Source organism: Tenrec ecaudatus, chromosome 4 (assembly GCF_050624435.1).
Source record: "Tenrec ecaudatus isolate mTenEca1 chromosome 4, mTenEca1.hap1, whole genome shotgun sequence".
NCBI classification, from domain to species: Eukaryota; Metazoa; Chordata; class Mammalia; order Afrosoricida; family Tenrecidae; genus Tenrec; species Tenrec ecaudatus.
This window is the reverse complement of record NC_134533.1, coordinates 12,750,326-12,767,983: the sequence shown is the minus strand read 5'-3', so window position 1 is coordinate 12,767,983 and position 17,658 is coordinate 12,750,326. Positions and strand designations below refer to the sequence as shown.

Below are 17,658 nucleotides of genomic sequence, written 5' to 3'. Positions count from 1 at the left end.
TGACCAGCCACTCAGGCGGGCTTTCTACTCCGTTACTCTTGGAACCCAGAGGGTCAGTTCTACCCTGTGAGTTGACACTGACTCGACTTGGCAGTGAATTTGGCTTTGGTGGGTGTGGCTGCATAACGCCAGGTTCCCAAGGGTGGGTACCTCAAAACTGGGTCCTGGGCGCTTATGGCATAATGTCCACTGACCGGAATGCTCTGCTTTTGAGGGACGACTTGATCAATAACCAGCTCCACTCTTTGTAGGCAGCAGGTGCCAGCCGAGTCCCTGACCACAGGAGCACCAGGCTGGCACCGCTCCCAGTCTGTCTTCCTGATTGTGGGCCCTCCCATCCTGGAGCCCAGCCTGTCCCTTGCAGCCTGCCTGCCCCAGGAACGCGTGTCTCAGTGGAGGGGGGAGCAGGTCTTCTCAAATACAAACCAGAACTTTCAAGAATCCCCATCAACATGGCGCTCCAAGCAAACAGTGGTTTGGGGAGATGATTCATCCTATGCCCCTTCTTGTGCCCCCCACCAGCCCCCACTTAAGCATGCACCTCTCAAAACCGGTTTCAAATGGAAACAGCAATTTTCCCAAAACATGCTAGTCTAAAATGCGCCGGCCCACATGTCCACGGTTAGCCGTGCTCCGTCTCAGGGACAGAGTGGCCTTTATTCCCAACAGGGTGCAAGGGGAGAAAGCCCCCCACCCACGGACCCCCACAAGCCCATGAAGCTGGAAGAAGATGGGCTTTGTTTGAGAGAGAGCAAGCCTGAACATGCTCTGCTCCAGGACTTCCAAAACCCAAGGCCCAGTGATTGCCCGATGCAGGAAATCCAAGGAGACAGATGCCAAAGGGCTCGGGGCACAGGAAGCAGGTGACTGAGGTGGGAGGTGTGTACAGCTGGCTGCCATTACACACTCAGCACGCAAGCAGGCACTCAGGGGTAAACCCGGGTCTGGGAAGGCGGCCCAAGCAGTCCCCAGGCCAACAGTTGAAGCAGCTGGGACTCCACTGGTGACCGACCCTGGGGTTCCACCCAAACCTGAGGGCCGAGGAGAGGAGCTGGTGCTGCCACTTCGAGCAGGAAAGGACAAGGAGCTGCAGTCACCCACATGGGGCGACAGGAGAGCCAACAGCGGAGAAACTCCCACAGATGGCTGGCTCGTCTTAGAGTCTACTTTATTTGATAAAACTTAGAAACTAACAATCAAGTCACATCCCCCATGCCTCCTCTCCGAGGGCAGGCGCCCTGAGACGAAGGGTTGTGACTGGGGGGTCATCCACCACCTCCTGGGTTGATGTCAGGCCGCCCCAGCCCGTCTGGTGGCCAAGCCCCCAGACCCTGGCCGCTCCCTGGGCAAGAGAAGGTCCAGGAAGTCCTCAATTGAAAGACAAGCCCCTTCCCGCCCGCTCCCCACCCCGCCCGCTCCCCCACACCCCCGCCCCACACCAAAGGATAGCAGAGGACAACGCATGAGTGAGACAAGAGACGCGGGCTTCTTCCCAGATGCCAGTCCAGCCTAGGTGGCCCAAGGGAGCGGCTGAATCATACGGGACCCGGCGAGGCTTTAGTTCTAAGAAATCCACGGCCCCGCAGCTCGGTGGCTCTGTGAGGTTTCCCCCGCAGCCAAGACAGCGAGGGGCAGGGAAGGGGCAGGGAAGGGCTGCCCTTGGCTAATGGATCCGAGTCAGCTCTTCCACGACCTTGATCAAATCGTCTGCAGTGGCCTCCCGCTTCATGCCGCTGCCGTCGTCATACTGCGAGGAGGGAGGGAAGGAGGCTGTGAGGTCCTTGCTGGGCGGGGAGAAGGGTCTCCTTCAAAGCCCACCACCCTCTTTTGGGGGTTTAGGTCAGCAAGGTGGACTGAGGTCGCAGCTGGCTTACACACCACCCCACCTCTGGGTGTTTCTCGGCTTAAGCGCAGACAGGAGTTGTTCCCAGGACAGTGGGCTTCTTGGTGGGTGTTGGAACTGTACCCCATCTCCACCAGCAAACGCCCAGCCAGGGACTTGGGTAGCTGGGCGGGTGCTCCCCCGGTCCGGCTGCACACAGCAGCGCTCACCTGTAGGTTGGCCACAACCTCCTGCATCTTAGGTCGGCTGATGTCTAGGAAGCTCTCAATCAAATCCCCGTCGATGAAGCCTGTGGCCGGTTCTGTCTTTCGCTCTGTATGAAAGGACCTCCAGGTGGGCAGGCAAGTCAAGGACTGTGTAATCGCTGAGCGGTGTTCCCAACTCACCCACCCTGCCACTGGGCAGACCACGCCTCGAAGTGGCCATCGGGAACAAGACAGGAAACGGCAGTTTCCCCCACGAGTCACTCAGCCTTTTGGTGTTTGAAGGGCATATAAACCGTGACGTAGCCAACGTCTTGGCCAAGATCACCTGTCCAGTGACATTAAAAGGTGTTGCAAATGCTCCGGGATGCTGATGTTTACACCTGGCCAGAACCATGGGGCTGAGGCCAACCTGGGGGAAGGACCTGGATCCAGGGAGAAGGGGGGTGTGCCAGGCAGGGGGAATCCTGGTCACCAGCCCAGACCTTTCCTCCCTGCTCCATGGGGCCACAGTCTCTGGAGAACTGCGAAGTGCCCGGAGCCCCTCATTTGGGAGCCCCTCCCTGCTCCTGCTGGGGAGAGCTCTTCACAGCTCCAGCAGGGAACAGAAACTTCCAGCAGCTTGGCTTTCAGATGCCCCAGGGCAAGGAATTCTGTGGCCTCTGGGGTTTTGGGCTTCTTTGCTTAGCTCCTCTCCCAGGAAAGGCGCTCAGCAACTGCTGCCTGTGCACAACGAGGTCCCGAGGGGACGTGTTTCCATGTCATGATCTAAACTCGCCGTGTGACACGGAGCACCAAGAGGGCCCGTGGCAGACACGTAGTGTCATAAATGATGCTCCCAGGATGGACAACTGAAGCTGGAGCCAGGGGTGGGGTGTTACACCAAGTGCTCTATCAGTCTGTCTGACATTTCCAGTTTTTGAAAAGGCAGTTTCCCGCAGGGACATAACACCAACGGCTCCTAAGCAGGGAGCTGCTATACAGGCACAGCTTGGGGCACCGCCACACCACTAGAAGGAACCCCACAATCCAAACCCCTGCCATCAAGTGGCTGTCGGCTCACAATGACCCTTAGGACAGGGTCAAGCTGCCCCGAAGAGTTTCTGAGACTCGCGACTGTGTTAGGGAGTAAGAAGCCCAGTCTTTCTCCCGAGGAGGGGCTGGTGGTTTCAAGCAGTGACCTTCCAGGTGGCAGTCCAGCGCATGCCCACTGGGCCCAGCTCTGCTGGAAGGATATAAGGAGTGCTCGATCTTGCCCACGCTCTTGATGACTTTGTTGAGCCGGTTCTGCATATCCAACAGGAGGTTGTACCAGCTCTCTGACAGGGAGGTCACCAGGCCTGCAGGGGTGAAAGGGCAGTCAGCTGCAGAGGCCTCCCTGTGTTGACCAAGGGCAACACCAGCATGGATAGCCCAGGAAGGACCAGCCTGAGGCTGTCTCCTGCCTAGACCTCAGGGAGGAGGTCCATGTGGGAATGTGCCCGGAAGGGTCTGCCTTACCGATCATGCCGTTGACTGTGCCGAAGAGCACCGAGCCCTGGGTCGGGGTGGAGGTCTCACCCAGATTCTGCATCACCAGCGAGCCATGGCAGAAAACGTTGACAAACTCGCCCAGGTGGAAGAGCCCCACCTCCTGGAGGTGCTGCCGCTCCTCATCGGTGGTCGCAGCGCTGAAAGCAAGGGTGGTAAACTCACCCCTGAGCACAGCATGCTGAGCTGCCTGGGGCCTTGACCCTTGCCAGCGAGTGCGCCCTCCCTCCTGATTCACACCAGGAACCCACCTGCCCGTGCCCCTCACGGACCCAAACAGTCGCTCGCTCACCTGTCCTTCTGACACACAAACAAGTTAAAGGCATTTTCTGCCCCCAGGAAGTTGTCATCATCTAAGATCTCCACGGCGCTCATCCAGTTGGGATTAAAGTCCCGAGCAATCTTAAATGACAGGCGGGTACGAGAAAACACCATCAGCCTTGGAAAAGAACGGTTTCTATTCACCTGGATCCAGAAAGGGCCCTTTTCCAGTCAGAAGTCACAAGATGGCCCCTCGGAAGGAAGGCTTAGTCCTGTTTAAGACCCACTCTCATGAGTCTCCTCTTGAGCCCTAGGCCCAGACCCCCACTGACCACAGTAATGCAGAGACAGAGACAGAATCTGCTCTCAGAGTTCAGGGCAGTCGGGAAGACCAGCCCAGTCCCCGCCTGCAAGGCTCCTTGGTGCCTACCTCTTCGAAGTTCCCCTCCATGGGTTTGTAGGCCAGCAGCAGCACGGAGCGCATGAGGTCGCCCACCAGGATGAAGTCCCCCTTGGTCTTCAGGTAGAGGGCCATGATGTTGTTGTAGTGGTTGCACTCTGTGCGAAGCTCCTTCTCTGTCGTCCACTCGTAGAGCCGCACCTGGGAAGGAGCCAACAGCCTCAGCCTGGGCCAACACCCCACGCCCGTCCCAGCGCAGCAGCAGCAGCAGCAAGGTGTGCGCAGTGATACATGTGCCAAGAGGAAGGGCCTCCAGGCGGGGGTGGGAGTGGGGGGGGGGAGTGGGGGTGTCCCAAAGGGCCACATTCCATCCCAGCAGCAGACACAGAGCACACTCAGGAAACAGGGAGCGCAGCGAGCACGTCAGCTAGTGAGGCCACATGCCCCTTCCTGTGAGCAGAAGGGCCCCTCTGAACTGACAGGGACACAGAAGCCATTCTGGAAGTCAGAGCTCAGCCACTGAACAGGCGGGTCAAGAACCTAGCAACAGGGAGATGCTTCTGAACCCGCAGAGACCAAAAATTAACTGGAAATTCCACGTGTCAGGATCTGAGGCTTTCTGGCAGCGCCCACCAGTGTTGCCGATTTCTCAAGAGCAAAGGGGCCGAGAGTGGAGTCAAGTTCAACAGGCCACTGCAGCTAGGGCAGTGTGGGACACAGAGCTCTCACTGCAAAGAGCAGCGCAGTGCCCACATTTCCAGAGCTGAAGGGACGAAGTCACCTCCCGACAAGCTGCAGTCTATAGCCCCGCTTCGAGCTCATCTGGCTGGCCTGAGCTGTGTTCGGCTGCAGAGTACACAGCAGGAGTGGAAGCCTTGGGGAGGCGGGGACGGCCCCATGGATTTCTGTCGGCGCCACTTTATTGACTGCGTGCTGGCATAGCAGTGTGCAGCTGTTGAGTCAGTTCCGACCCATAGCGACCCTATGTCCAACTGAGAGAAACCCTGCTGGTCCTGCACCGGCCTCGCAGCGGCTCCGTTTGAAGCCAGTGTGGCAGCCCCTCTGTCAATCCATTGTGGACACCCTGAATCAACAAAGCACGTTTCCAAAACGCATCTCACCGACTTCACTGCCACAACCCAAACCACACACCACGGAGTGGATGCTGCCCACAGCGATCCCGTAGGACAGCCTGAAACTGCCGCTGTAGATTTCCGAGACTGGAGCTCTATATGGGAGTAGCAAGCCTCCTCCTCCTCTTCTTTCCTCTCCAGGCCTGTCTGCCATTGCTACCAGTCTGGTCTGCACCCTCTCCCCCAGGCTGCCCTCACCTCCCACTCCCCACCCCGGGTCCAGCATCTGCTCACAGGACCCTCCAGACCCCAAGGCCACAGGCTCCTCACTCTCACCGAGGCGCCTTTCTCCTTGGCTAGCTAGGTTCCCTCCCATCATCCTGGGGATGGACGGACGGACGGACGGACATCAAATCACCCTTTGGACCTCTGTCCATTCCTCCTCCCTAAACACCTCAGCACAGACATTCAGGCCACCACACTCTGCCACCCACCACTCTCCCATAGGAGTCCCACAAGTCTGGGAACGTGAGCATTCACAGAGAAGCAGCCTCCCTCTGGGATCCCTGTCCTCTTACCGCCCCCCCCCCCCACCTGGCCTGCTCCTCGGGCTATCCCTCACAGCAGGTCCTCCCTCCAGCTCCATCCTGCTCCTCTGACGCAGGCCCGCCCGTAATCGCTCTCATACACTCAACTCCTCCCAATCCCCACTCCACTCCCCACTCCACCCCCCACCCAACCCCCCCCACCCCCTTATCACTAATTCCAGCAGGGGACACAAAGCCTCTAGTCCAGACCACAACTCCCCTCGGGTGCCTCAGATGCTGGGTACACTCTAACCAGGATGATGAACGCAGCCCTCGCCCCTCAAGCCTCCAGCACCCCCATGCCTGCCACCCCTGCTGCACCAGCCCCCCCCCACCTCAACTCTTCCTCATGCAGCCCGCCCACCCGCACGGAGACACGCTGCCACAGTTCTTAGCTGAAAAACCACAAACGGCCCCAACACCCTGAAGAACAGAGCGACGGGCAGATGAAAGGACCGCCCCATTGCTCGCTGCCCTCTTAAACGGCAACTCGTCCAAGCTCCCCTGCCCGCTGCGCTAACTACGGAGAGGCTCGTCAACAAGCAGCAGAACTCCCCTCCTGCCCCTGCCCCCGGGAGTGCCGCGTGTCTTTGCAGACCAGCCCAAGTGCAAGGCTCCAATGATTTCGTGACGAGTGAAGGCAGAGGGCTGAGAAGGCTGGACGGACAGGAGCCCTGACTACCCCACTAGCCTCCAGCGAAAACACACGCGCGCACACACACAAAGTACAGAACCAGAGAAAAAAAGTTCTCGCTGTGACCGGTCCGTCCAGTTACTGCCCCAGATCTCTTCCCTGTGATACACACTTGCCCCGAAGCAGTTTCCCTTACTGCCTGTCCCCTCCCCTCCTCGGGTAGGTCCACTCGGATTAGGTGCCCTCCCCACAGGCAACCACAGTCCAGAAAGGTCCCACCGAGTGTCACCGGCCCGTTCGTCCTCTTTCTATGAGCTCCCCTGCCCATCTGCTTCCAGCATATTCTTCTTTCTGGGGGCTCTGCCCACCCCACTGCTCAGCCCGTCTGACCAAATCTCTTCCTCATCACCCCCAACTTGGAAGCAGTCCAGGGCTCAGCACCTCAGTGGAGGACCCCATGCTGACTCCAAGCTGTTGACGGCAACCACTCTGCTACCTGCCCAATACCACACCTGTCCACCTGATGTTCCTACCCCCGTGGGACTGGGGGTCTGTGAATGCACAACTGTGCTGCTTGGAGCTCTCAAGGGCAGATGTCCAACTCAAAAGCAGATGGCACAGCCTTTCTCCCCTGGCACTGCTGAGCTCGACGCCCCAGCCTGTCAGATAGCTGCTGGGAGTTGATCCGTCTGGGTCACCCAAGGACACCAAGCCTCTGGCTTCCCACCCAAACCTTCTATTTCTGCTACAGTTCAATAGGAACTCTAGATTTATGGGTGCTTTGGTTGAAAATGGGGTGCCCATCCTCAGGGCTGATGGACAAGTAGCTCTGAGCACTGTCCTCTACTCCCACGGCTGTGCTGTCCCTAAACTGTGACAGGCCTGTGGAGCCGAGCCCAGTGATGTGTCTCTCAGGATAAGGGTGTGCAGTATCGGGGGGGAGGGGTGGTGGTGGAAGGTGGGAGGCAGAGCTTCAGGAAGAAACGAGTGTCATAACTAGCAACTCCCGTCACTGCAAAATCCACGCAGAGATCCCAGGACAGATGGTGCCTGGCTCCCGCTACGGCCCTTCTTTCTACATGGAGCCTGGTGAAGCAGGACACACACAGAACTCCACTTCTTACAGGTCCAGACTCGGGTTCTGCAGACGGGAGGCGCTGGAAAGGCACCTGCCCCCTCAGAAGGCCCACGTGACCCGCAGGACTGCTGAAAGGCCATGGAGTAGGGCCTCACCGTGCTGTTGATGCTGGCCAGCAGCTTCCCGTTGAACTCCACCATCGAGTATACGGCGCCTTTCACTTCCTTCTCAGCCACCGTCTGCAGCTTTCCTGGAGGACGAAGAGGGCGCTCTGAGAAGTCTGTCAGGAGCCCACCCTCAACCTCATTCAGAGGGGTCTCTGCTTTCCCCTCTCTACCGAGCAGCTCCTGGCCGAGAAGCAGCTTGTCCAGAGGCAGGCTGCGCACCTCAGGGCCCACAGCCTCTGGAGCAGGAAGACCCCGAGGCAAGAGACCTCTCCAGAATGACGAGCTGCCAGTTCAGGCAGCTGACCCTCTTGGGTGGGGGAGACGGGAGGAGTCAGGAGGCCGTGAGCAGAGAGCTGCAGCCAGAAAGAGGCCTCCCTCCCAGGGCTGGGCCACCAAACAGAAAATCCGAGCTCAGCGCTCAACGTTGATTCTGGCCACTTGGCTCTCTTCCCAGCATGCCCTTCTCCCTTCTCCGGTCGAGCGAGGAGATTCTGCCCCTGCCTCGTAGTGCCCTCCCCACACCCATTCGGGAGCAGCAGCAGCAGCTGAGAGGAAAAAGAGCCGGATGCCCCTTTCCGGGCACAAACCCACGCTCTGTCACTGCTTCACTGAACTGGCCAGAATGTAGCCCCCGCCCCCCATCCTGCCTCCTCACCATCGGAATACTGGAAGACCACAACCCGGCCCTGCTTGGGCTCCGCCTCTTCGGGATACACCATGGCGGTGCCCACAATGAAGTACGTGTTCGGGTCCTTGCCCAGCTTGCAGGACACCAGGCTGAGGGCGTACTCGTTTTGCAGGAACTGGTGGGCGTGAAGCACTGGAAGGCGAGGGCGAGAGATGAGGGACGACGGGCTGGTCACACCTCAGCTGCATCCCCACGCCACCACATAACCGCGCCCACAAGGCCCCTGAGCATCACCTCCTGTCCCTCCCTCACCCACCTATGCAGACACAAGGCTGCCTGCCCCACATGCTGGGTGAGCGAACTGCCAACTCAGATCACCCCACCCCGCCCCCTCCCGCCCTGGGACGACGACAGTGCAGGACGGACAGAGCCAGAACAGTCTACTGAGGAAGCTGTGGGCGGGGGAGACCCGACACCGAGCCCAGCTGCACCTTCAAAGGTATGCTGGTCGATGATGAGAAGGTTGTGCACCTCCACCTCCTCCCCGAAAGAGGTCTCGTGAGGCGCCGTGCTGCTGGAGAACAGCTTGCTGGAGCTGACGCTGCTGGACAGGGCCTGGGGGTGGAGAGGGTTCTCACTCCTGGTGCAGGGGGCACCCGGGCGAAGGGGCCAGGGTATGTGTGGGGGTTGGGGGTGGTGCAGTGCAAGGCTGTAGTCCGACCAAAGAAAACTCTGCAATGCTCGAGCTGAGCCTGAGTGAGGACAAGCAGTCACAGGCTGGAAGGACGGATGCTGGCGGCCCTGAGACCCAGCAAGGACGGAAGGATCCCTGGGAAACACTCAGGGAGAAAGGCAACTGCCAAGACCCCTCCTCCGCAGTCAAGGACAAGGCCCCACCACTGAGGCTTGGGGGCCAGAGAGCAAGGAAGCACCCAAGGGCAGTGAAGTACAGTGAGCACTGACTGCCCTGGAGCCTACCGCCGACCACTCAGATGCCCTGCCCTCATGCTCTCACAGAAGAGGAGACCCAAGGGCAGAGCTGCCCATGGCCCCCTCAGCAAGCAGTAAGCCTTCTAAGCCCTGTCCCCAACCCCACACCCACTAAGAGCCCACAGCTGACCCACCCAGACGAAGCAGCAAACAGAACGAGTGGCTTCCTGCACAGAGACCTTTCCGGAGTGGAGGCCCCCGCCCGCTGTGACCGACCGAGAAGCCTGGGCCTGGCACCGCCTCACCTGGGTGCTGGCACTGGGCCTCAGAGCCGTTGTGCCCCCACTTGTGTCTTGGACTTCGATGCGGCTGGAGAGGACCCCGAAGCACTGGGACACTTCCTGGTAGCAGATCTTCCTGCGGAACAGACGTGGCCAAGAGTGCCTCTGGGGACCAGCCTGCAGCCCCTGCTCCCCGCCAGGCAGCTCCCTCACCTGGGGGACTTGTGTGGCGAAAGGTGAGACCGCTCTCCCCCGCCCGGCCCTCACCTGGGGGACTCATAGAGCGGGACAGTGCGGATGTGCAGCTTCTGTATTTCGTCGATGGTGCCGATGGTGAGCGTGCTGTTGTTGGCCAGGGCCAGGCTGCAAAGAAAGACTGCGTCAGGCAGAGTGCAGCCAACGAAGAAGTGGCATGGAAAGGCCAGGCTGAATCACACCCGGGCGCCATCCCCACAAGACTTATGTGTAACTGTGCAGGGCAGGCCTGGCTGAGGCTCCTTTAGCCTCCCTGTTCTAGATCGTGACGCTCAAGCACCCAGGCAGCAGAAATCCCAATGGGCTGGACCAGGCCTGGGGCCATATTCGCCCGGAGTCTCCTGCTCCCTTGGACTCCATCAGGACTGTCAAACCCGAGCCAGAGGCTCCGGGCTGCAGCTGGCGAGGTTCCCTGCACCGGCAACCAGCGGCATCTAGGCGCCTCCCCCGCAAGACCTACCAAGGGGGAAGTGAGAACCCCAAAGGGCACATCCCCCCAGTTGGCTGTGCGCTGGACGAGGCATGGGGGCGAGGCAGCAGAGAGGAGGCCCACCTGTCGGGGTAGCCATCCGAGTTGAGGGGACACATGTAGTTGACTTCCTTGAGGTTGACATTGGAGAAGACCAGCTTATGGTTGCTGCTGTAGATGACAGTGGGGCGGTCGGAGCAAGCAAAGACGTTGGTGGTGGACAGAGAACGGAAAGTCCTCAGGACCGTGGGCTGGGTGCCCAGAGTCACTTTCTTCCGGTCACTCAGCAAGCCTGCAGGGAGAGAGGCCGCGGGCAGAAGGGAAGGAAACAGGATAAGGAGCTGGATGGATAAGGTTCAACGCAGCACCACTCCTCACCCCCAGCTCACTGCCCCCAGCCCTGGGGGCAAGCTCACCTGTCTCGAGGTTGAGCCCAAAGTAGAAAAGCGCGCCATCTCCCAAGGCGCAAAGGAGGTAGTGGCTGCTCTCAAAGGTGGTCATGAGGATGGAGCGGGGGATGATCTCTATGAGGGAGAGCTGTGTTAGGCTCCCGGGCCCACCTATGCCCGGCCCGCCCACCCACCCAGGTGGCAGGGGACGGGCACACACCCCCGCCCAGCATCTCCTTGTGCAGCAGCGCGAAAGAGGGCAGCTTCAGGACCCGCGCGGAGATGTCTGTCCAGAGCCCAATGGCACACAGAGGGGACAGCCCACTGCTGTCGCCCAGTGGGGTGATATCCAAGCAGGCCACTTCGTGTTCCATCTCTACGTGGCTGGAAAGAGAAGGCTTTGGCAGAGGAGGGCTTCGGGGGCCAGGCGGGCCCCAGAGGGACGGGAAGTGAAGTCGTGGCAAAAGCACCTACCTGATCTGCCGAAGCTCCTGCGGGTGGATCTGCAGGTAGTACAGGGCCCTGCCCACAGCCACCACCACCTGGTTGCTGTTGCAGGAGGCCACACTGATGTTCTTGCCCTGGGGCTCCTTCCACTCGCTGACCAGGGCCTTGGGCTCCTGAGAGACCAGCCTCACCGAGGCGGAGGTGATCTGGGGGAGAGGAGGAGCGCTGGGTGCGTCACAGAAGCAGAAGAGCGAACAGCCCCGGACCCGCCCTCAGGGCGTGCTACCTGCGTGTGCTCTGGCCACGGCTTCGAGCAGCAGGCAGCTCACCCAGCAAACACAGGCATTTTTGTGGCGTCCCTCCCCCAAGTCCCCACCCCGACACTATCGGTGGACAAAAGCCCTGGGGCCCCCAGCAGTTTCTCTCAACCCCCAAACGAGACTTGCTAAGCCATCTGAGGTCTTTACAGGGCACGCATGACTGAAAATGCTTCAGTGCGGGTAAGAAACTAGGCTGGCCTTATTTCACCATGTTTCTGGTCCCAGAAAGGAAGGAAAAAGCAGGCAGATGACAACGGGTGTGTGAGCTCATCTGGCCACCAAGGAGGGCTGAGAGCAGCTTGCAGCATGCATAGACGCCCACACAGACAGCCAGGCCACCGGCTGCACCTGCTCCCGAGCGAGGCCTGGGCCCCACTCTGCTGTCAACTGTATCAGTGGAGCCCGGCCCTGTGGCCACCAGCCTAGCAGCTCCTTCCCCACCCCAAGGTGGGCTCTGTACCGAGTGTACACTGAAGGGTAAAGGCCTCCTACACAGGGAGGGTGCCAGGGCGGGCCTCAGGTCCCTGGTTAGAAAACACCGACCACACAATGGCTTGCTAGCTGGACCCCTCCCACCACGGTGGCCTGCAAACTCAAGACCAGGGGTCCTCAAACTTTTTAAACAGGGGCCAGTTCACTGTCCCTCAGACCTGTTGGAGGGCCAGAGTATAGTTTAAAAGAAACCATGAACAAATTCCTATGCTCACTGCACATCTTATTTTGAAGTAAAAGACCAAATAGGGCAAAAACACCCGGCAGGCGAATAAATGTCCTCAGTGGGCTGCAGTTTGCTGACGCCTGCTCAAGGCTCTTGCCTTGCATTTGCACCAACCTCACCACACACACCCCTGCCCACCCCTCAGCTATAAGACCCAGGGGAGTGAGGAGAGGAAGTCAGTTCATGGGCCCTCAGATGTGTGTGTGCTCCGCCAGCCCAGGCAACATGTGGAGGGTGTCGAGGGGGTGCACCAAGCCCAAGGGCATCACCACTCCCCAAATACCAAAGGCCTGTGGGGGTAGGGGCACCAGCACCTGGCCCTCATGTCTGACCAGCATGGCACGGCCCCCCGCCTCTCCCCACAATCCATAGGAGCCTGGGTGGTGCAGCCTGTTCTGAACCCCCTCCTCTCCCCACCCCAGCCCTCAACCTGCCTTTGTGCTTCCCAGTATTTTCCAAACATCACAGAGCAAGCACAGTGACTGTTACAAAGAAGACGGCAGTCCTCAGGGTTGGGGAAGCCACCGTGGCATTGGTGAGAAGACTAGGCCCAAAGCATCTGCATGCACACCAACTCCAGCCTGGGAACCAGCGCGCACACACACACACACAACCCGTGCCCTCCCAGGAAGAGAGTCAGCTAAGGAGCACAGCCCTAAGTTAGAGCCTACAGAGCTGACAGCTATCGAGTCCATTCGATGGACAGCGACCCAGGAAGATAGGGCAGAACTGGCCCCTCTGGGTTTCGGGGGCTGTCCATCAAACCCAACCTCGCCGCAGTTACAGGGGCTCGTTCTCGGCGAGGAGTGGGTCGGCAGGTCATATTCACTTTTTTCTTTTGGGTTTAGAGCCACAGTACGGGCTACTCGACGGGCTGTGGGAGGAGCCACCTCTGCTGTACCTGGATGAGCTGCTGATGAGCCGCGTTGCCGCAGAAGAACGTCTGCTGGTCATCCACGAAGCCCGTCAGCTCCGTCTCCTCCACCTCCTCGCCGTGTAACATAAGAACTCTGCAACAGAGCAGCTGGCCAGTCAAGGCCTGCAGGCCCCCACACCGGCCCTGGGGGCACCTGGCGGCCCAACTCACCTCGTCTGGCCCACAAAGGACAACACCAGAGTGTCATCTGTCTCCCGGGTAGGGTCGGAGCGCAGTGGCCACAAGCCTGGAACAAGAGTGAGAAATGGGGTGCCCCATGAACACCCACCCGGGCAGGCGCAGCAGAAGCCAGACCTAAGTCCCTGGTTGCCCCACCCCACAAACAGCTGCACAACTCAGAAGTTAGGTTCTTCCTGATGTGGTGTGTGAGCTGCTTGCTTCATTGCATGTTGGAACTGGAAAATGCACTTCCATGACTTACCACCAAAACTTACATTTAAAAATACACACCATACACACACACAAAACCACCAAGTCCCATTCCACACTCTCCCCGCCTTTTCCAATCCCCGGACCCAACATGAGGGGCCCCCAGAAAGTTTGAGGACAAATGGAATGATGGAATCCATCCACGTGTGTCTGGAAGCACCCTGGGGAAAACCAAATTTCTTCACTTGGAGAAGCAAGACATTGTACCATCTGCTGGGTGGCGTGGGGCCCTCATTGGGAAAGACTGCCTCATTTCCTCTGCCCTGCCACCCATCAACAGCATGGTGACTCCTCGAGACAGGCACCAGAGATTGTGAATCCCACCCACCACCATGGCCGTGACATACACGTCATAAGGAATGACCCCGTCCCCTGTAATGTGAAGGAGTGGCAGAGTGGGAGGAAAGCCCAAGCAGGGGTTGTTAGGCACACCACCGACTACAACTGCAGCTTTGAAGGGTGGCCATGCTGAGGGCCGAGGCCCAGGACGGCAAGCAACGGACTCCCCGTTTTGCTCTGCCTGGCCACTCTCTGAGGATCCCAGAACCACCACCAGATCTTCTCAAACTGGAGACCCGTCCCTTCCCGCCCTCCGCTAGTTGCAGGAGTCTGCTTTCTAAGCTAGGCTGATCAGACCTTTGCCTGTGAGTAGTGAGTGCCTGGGCATCCGGGGGGGTTATCAGCCTCCCTTTTATGGTGGTAGTGTGGTGGTTCAAAGGCCGCCCTCCCTCTCCTCGTCCAAGTGGTGAAGGAGTCTCCCACCCACTGCCCTCCCTCCAGCTCTGGGCGGTACTGTGGCATGGGCCCAGCAGGGGCGGCTACCTTTGATGCCAGGCAGATCGATGCTGGCATGCTCGTGGATCCCGATCCCGTTCCTAATGATGCGTAAGGAGCCTTCCTTGAAAGCCCCAGAGCACGTGACCAGCTGCAAGGAGAGAACAGGTTCCTAAACAGCCCCTGCCGGAGGTTGGGGTCATGAGGACCCTCTGAGGACGCACACGTGGCGGGAGCAAAAGCACCCAGCTGGGCCCTGGCTAGCCTGTTAGGGTCCTGGACTCCTGCCTGATTGAACGAGGGCTGGGTCCAGGGTCAGGAGACCAGCCCTTTACTGGGTGCGTGACAGGAACAGGCAACCTCCTCTTCTCCATCCCAACACATCCTCACTTGAGAAACGACTAAGACACAATCTGCAGGCTGTTTGTTCAGAGGTGCCTGGCTGATCACAGAGAGCACCCAGTGAACGGCAGGTGTTCCACCCCAATGGGAGGGATGTGTCCCCAGCACATACTTCCCGTCCCAAAGCTGTGTGCAGGGACACAGGGTGAGTGAGCACAGTGTGAGCTGGCCTCTTGCCTGCCCGCTCCCAGGGTGACCCTTGTACCTGGCCCTGGCCCTGCCTCTCCAGGTCCACCACGCACATGTCGACGATGGGGCCTAAGTTGGTGAAGGTCTCCATGGCCACCACGTAGGATCCCTGCTCGTTACTGTCAACGCTGAGCTGCAGAGAAAGAGCCACGGGAGTCCAGGGAGTCCCCAACCGAACCGCCCTCCAGAGGAAGTTCAAGTCCAAAGCAGTGCTGGCTCTGGCCAGGTCTGCCCCTCTGCTGCCCCACAGGCTCCCTGGAGAGCCTCCGTAACGAGTGCCAGGATCTCTAACCTGGGCCCCAAGACTGGGTTTGAGAGAGACAACGCACCTTTGGAAGCTAACATACAACGGGGGTGTAGCTTCTCCTGTAGTCTATGCAGAGAATGACCATATTCTCCAGGGTTTCAGAACCTCGGTCAGGTTATGGGTGGTCTGTGGGTAGGAACGCCCAACACCTAATGAGCAGCCTCGGCTACCCTGCAGAGGGCCACTACGAGCCAGGACCAACTCGATAGCAGTGGAGCGCCTGGCCTAGCACCTTGGGTGAATGAGCTCACAGGGCGCGAAGTTAAGCAAACCAGGCGGCAGCCTGGCCAGAGGGACATGGGGCACCCTGTGAGCATCAGCAAACTGAGGAGAGGAACTCGGCAGTGGCAGGGGAGACGGGGGAGAGAAGGACTCCTCACCTTCACAAGCTGGGAGTCACCCAGGCGGGAGCCGACGAACACAACCCCATTATCCAGGTAGGTCAAGCACTCAGCAATTGAAGTCTGGAAGACAGGCGACAGGGTGGGCGCTGTCACAAGGAGCACCTCAAGGGACAGAGTCACCAACCCCCTCCCCACCGTGGAGACACCTGCGGGGCAGGAGGACACTCCTGCAGCCCTACATTAATTAGGGCAGCCTGGGACCCGCTGGGCAGAACGCGCCACAATAGACCCTCACGGGTCATTCGCCATCATGCAGCTGCTTGCTCCCGGACGGCTGCATCTAAGATCTCCTGTCTGCACACACACTCAAGGCCTCCTGCCTGGGGCAGTGAGTACCAGCACCGGACCCATCTCCAAGTCCAGACAGCACCCCACCAGTTTCTCTCCTTTTCTTCAAGGCATGAGGGAGACAAGGCACTACCTGGAGACACTGGACAATTGCAGGACTTACTGCCAGGTAACAAAGGTGACCCGGGGGTGGGGGGTCCCCCATTCCTGGGCAGCCAGGCACTAGTAGAGTGCGGAGTGGGAGGGAACACAGGGCAGGCCTACCTCCCCCAGGAGCTCCACTCGAAGGTCCTTGAGGGTGACGGCCCCATCCATCTGCTCCTCCTTCTCCAGCAGCAGCATGAAGAGCCGGCCTTCCATGTCCCCCAGCAGGTAGCGGGAACCATTGGGATCCACACGGTTGTGGCACACAATGGTGCTTTGCTGCCAACAGGGAAGGCAGGCGGTCGTTAGAGATTAACCCCTCCGAGGCCACGTCCCCTGCCAGGACCAGGTGGCACCAGAGCTAGGGAGACACTCAGCACCCATCACATGTGGGACAGAAGATTCGGCGTCTTTTACAGAGTGTGCGTGCTTGGAGGAGTCCACGGGACTCAGGATGCTGACTGAGGAAGCCCTCGGTGGGAGGACAGAGCAGAAGCAGCTCTGCGTGGTCACAGGACTGACTGAAGACTACCACAGGGAATTAGTCCCCCACACTTGGATTCAATGGCGTGCTCAGGCTTTCATTTTTACGCGTGAAATCTACATGGGTAATTCTGAAATCCAGGTAACGGAACAGGATTTTACTGGACCGCTGTAAGCCTTGAAAGGTCACATGCAGCAATGTGCAGACCGTTCCCTGAGGGCGGAAAGCTGCCCCAGGCGCTATGGAGGAACCGCAGGAATTCTCTGCGCTGCTGCCTCGGGCTCTCTCTCTACCTCTCCCGCCTGAGAGTCCACTTCAGACAAGCAGAGGAGGAAGCAGTGGAGGGAAAAGGGAAAGATGGGGGATAGAGACCGCTCACCTTGATGATAGGCGGGGCGATGGCCAGGTACTTGTCCCCATTGTGGTAGGTGATGGACTCCTGCCCGATGATGATGGCACCCCCAAAGGGCTCGGGAACTGCCAGAGGGAGAGCGGTATCAGACTGTGGGGCAGGGAGGCTACCTCAGGCAAATATCCGGTCACCAGTAGTTTAAAAATGGAAGGTTCACCAAGGGCAGGCAGCGCGGATGACCCGGTGCCTTTCCTGCAGCGCCAGGAGTCCCAGCAGTCCCAACAATGGAGCCTTCTCCAAAGTCTCCCGTGGGCTCACTCCCCAATGCTCTCCTCCCCAGCCAAGGGCTTTTACTCCCCGCTCACACACACAACCAGGGCTAAACTCACAAGTGCCTGCAGATAAGTTTTCTGCTCTCTACAGGGTGAGGCAGACAACACAAAGTCAGGGAAAGAGCAGGCTCGGCCATGAGTCCCACTCTCTGGCCCACAATCCCCACCTAGCACATCTTTCAGTGTCTGAAGGCTCACCTACCCCCGCCCCTGAACCAAGTTGCAGCCACCCCGGGGGTGGGGTGTTCACAGCAGCAGTCTGCCAGGCCTTTCCCAGGGCCGCAGGGCTCCACTCTCAGTGTGCTGCCACCGAGGAAGGGGACAAGCTTCCCTGCTCCCCTCTGCAGTTCATCTCAAGGCTCTTACAGGCATCTCCCCCCAACCCCCCCCCCCCCCGACACAC

General features: G+C 59.3%; 1 protein-coding gene across 1 annotated transcript in view; it reads right to left on the bottom strand.

The window, feature by feature from the left end:
* Positions 1 to 1,151: 1,151 nt before the first annotated feature.
* Positions 1,152 to 17,658, bottom strand: part of DDB1 (damage specific DNA binding protein 1) — a 22,561-nt gene continuing 6,054 nt past the window's right edge. Inside the window, exons 6-27 of the mRNA XM_075545640.1 lie at positions 16,951 to 17,048; positions 16,208 to 16,366; positions 15,632 to 15,715; positions 14,961 to 15,077; positions 14,402 to 14,504; positions 13,301 to 13,376; positions 13,115 to 13,223; positions 11,203 to 11,381; positions 10,949 to 11,112; positions 10,756 to 10,863; positions 10,424 to 10,631; positions 9,883 to 9,978; positions 9,640 to 9,751; positions 8,896 to 9,019; positions 8,432 to 8,596; positions 7,765 to 7,859; positions 4,268 to 4,438; positions 3,869 to 3,978; positions 3,547 to 3,716; positions 3,284 to 3,386; positions 2,053 to 2,176; positions 1,152 to 1,747 (exon numbers count right to left, since the gene is read on the bottom strand). Of these exons, the coding sequence (XP_075401755.1) occupies positions 1,664 to 1,747; positions 2,053 to 2,176; positions 3,284 to 3,386; positions 3,547 to 3,716; positions 3,869 to 3,978; positions 4,268 to 4,438; positions 7,765 to 7,859; positions 8,432 to 8,596; positions 8,896 to 9,019; positions 9,640 to 9,751; positions 9,883 to 9,978; positions 10,424 to 10,631; positions 10,756 to 10,863; positions 10,949 to 11,112; positions 11,203 to 11,381; positions 13,115 to 13,223; positions 13,301 to 13,376; positions 14,402 to 14,504; positions 14,961 to 15,077; positions 15,632 to 15,715; positions 16,208 to 16,366; positions 16,951 to 17,048 (2,759 nt within the window). The 3' untranslated portion in view covers positions 1,152 to 1,663. The remainder of the gene's footprint in view (positions 1,748 to 2,052; positions 2,177 to 3,283; positions 3,387 to 3,546; positions 3,717 to 3,868; positions 3,979 to 4,267; positions 4,439 to 7,764; positions 7,860 to 8,431; positions 8,597 to 8,895; positions 9,020 to 9,639; positions 9,752 to 9,882; positions 9,979 to 10,423; positions 10,632 to 10,755; positions 10,864 to 10,948; positions 11,113 to 11,202; positions 11,382 to 13,114; positions 13,224 to 13,300; positions 13,377 to 14,401; positions 14,505 to 14,960; positions 15,078 to 15,631; positions 15,716 to 16,207; positions 16,367 to 16,950; positions 17,049 to 17,658) is intronic.